The sequence below is a fragment of the Poecilia reticulata genome, linkage group LG16 (assembly GCF_000633615.1).
Source record: "Poecilia reticulata strain Guanapo linkage group LG16, Guppy_female_1.0+MT, whole genome shotgun sequence".
Taxonomy (NCBI): Eukaryota; Metazoa; Chordata; class Actinopteri; order Cyprinodontiformes; family Poeciliidae; genus Poecilia; species Poecilia reticulata.
Genome location: NC_024346.1, coordinates 6,811,946 through 6,813,392, shown reverse-complemented (window position 1 = coordinate 6,813,392; position 1,447 = coordinate 6,811,946). Strand labels below are relative to the sequence as shown.

Genomic DNA, 1,447 nt, shown 5'->3' with positions numbered 1-1,447 from the left:
AAGCAAGGGGGAAGTTTTAATTACCGACATGGAGGAGCCTGTTTCTACGTGGCCATCTTGTTGCAGCGCTGACCCGGAAACTTTCTCTTGTAATATTTTTATTCTTATCATCTTATCCTCATGATTTCTCCTACAGTTTTAACTTTTAATCGGCCCTAAAGCTGCACTACGATCGTTTTTCAGTCGGCTGTGAAAAACTCGAGTTGCGTTTGGGTAAAACCGGAGAGTTTTTGGGTTTCAGCCTTTGACTCTGACTTGGTTTCCTGTGCAGAACCAGCTGCTGGAGGTCGGCTGGAACAAGTCCGAGGTGACCCGGGAGGACGTGGAGAAAACTCTGGACTGCTGCGGCTTCTCCTCTGTTAACCAGACCACCTCCTGCCCCGCTGTGAGTCAAACCGCTTCCTGCTTCCTCCCCTCTGCTGGAACGCCATGTGTTTCTCTGACTCTGTCCTGCTGTCGTTCAGCGATGCTTCGCCGCCCCGCAGTCCTGCAGCAGCTGCTCACAGATCCTGCAGCAGTACGCCGGCGACGTGCTGCACTTCGTGGGCGGCATCGGCCTCTTCTTCAGCTTCACCGAGGTCAGTGGGTCCGCCGGTCAGTCAGCTGGTCCATGCGCCTGCAGGCTCGATGCCTCCAGTCGCGGTGAAGCTCATTTTAAAGCTCTTCCTGTTTGTCCAGATTCTTGGCGTGTGGCTGACCCATAAGTACAGGAACCTGAAGGACCCGCGGTCGAACCCCGGAGCCTTTCTGTAGCCGCTCCGACTGAATGCTCTGCTGCGGTTCCTCCGTCTGTGGAAATGTTTGTCTAAATGTGTTTAATTTGATTAACTGTTGCATCCATCTGATTGGCCTCTGCTCTGCTCGTCTGTGTGTTTACCTCTATGATGTCACCATCAGTCTCTATTTAAGCTCATCGTCGTTTTTCCTGTTGGAGTTTAAAGTGGAAACGAAGTTCGATGCACACCGTCCCTTTGAGTTGAAAAGAAAACTAATTCCTCTGAAAGCAGTGAAATCTATTTTCTCTGCAGGTTTTTAAAGTGGTTTGTTGTTTAAAACTGTGAAGGAATAAATGAAGAACTAAAGATCTGTTTGTTTTTTACTGCTGGAGGCTTTAAGGTTCTCAGTTTGGCTCTTTAGTCATTAATTGGGGAAAATAAAAATGTTATTTGCAAAAGATTTAAAAAGACACTTTGCTTCACATTTTTGTCCTTTTTCCAGTTAAATATTCTCTCTGACTCGACATTTTCGCCTTGCAAACGGAGAAACGATTAGTGAACAAATGAGCTCAGATTTATGGTAAGTACATTTTTCATGAAATAAAACTGGAGCAAATGTTTGTGGATCCCAAAGTTGGAATCGTGATGAAAATCCAGAGCTGATTAACTGGATCTGCCTCCAAAATAAATGGATAAAATTTGAACTTTTTCTTTTTACATTTTTTTTCCAA

At 45.6% G+C, this 1,447-nt stretch overlaps 1 protein-coding gene across 1 annotated transcript in view; it reads left to right on the top strand.

The window, feature by feature from the left end:
- The window catches only part of tspan13a (tetraspanin 13a), a 10,076-nt gene extending 8,900 nt beyond the window's left edge, over window positions 1-1,176 (top strand). The window contains exons 4-6 of the mRNA XM_008431048.2: window positions 272-385; window positions 465-578; window positions 679-1,176. Coding sequence (XP_008429270.1) covers window positions 272-385; window positions 465-578; window positions 679-753 — 303 coding nt within the window. The 3' untranslated portion in view covers window positions 754-1,176. The remainder of the gene's footprint in view (window positions 1-271; window positions 386-464; window positions 579-678) is intronic.
- Window positions 1,177-1,447: the final 271 nt, after the last annotated feature.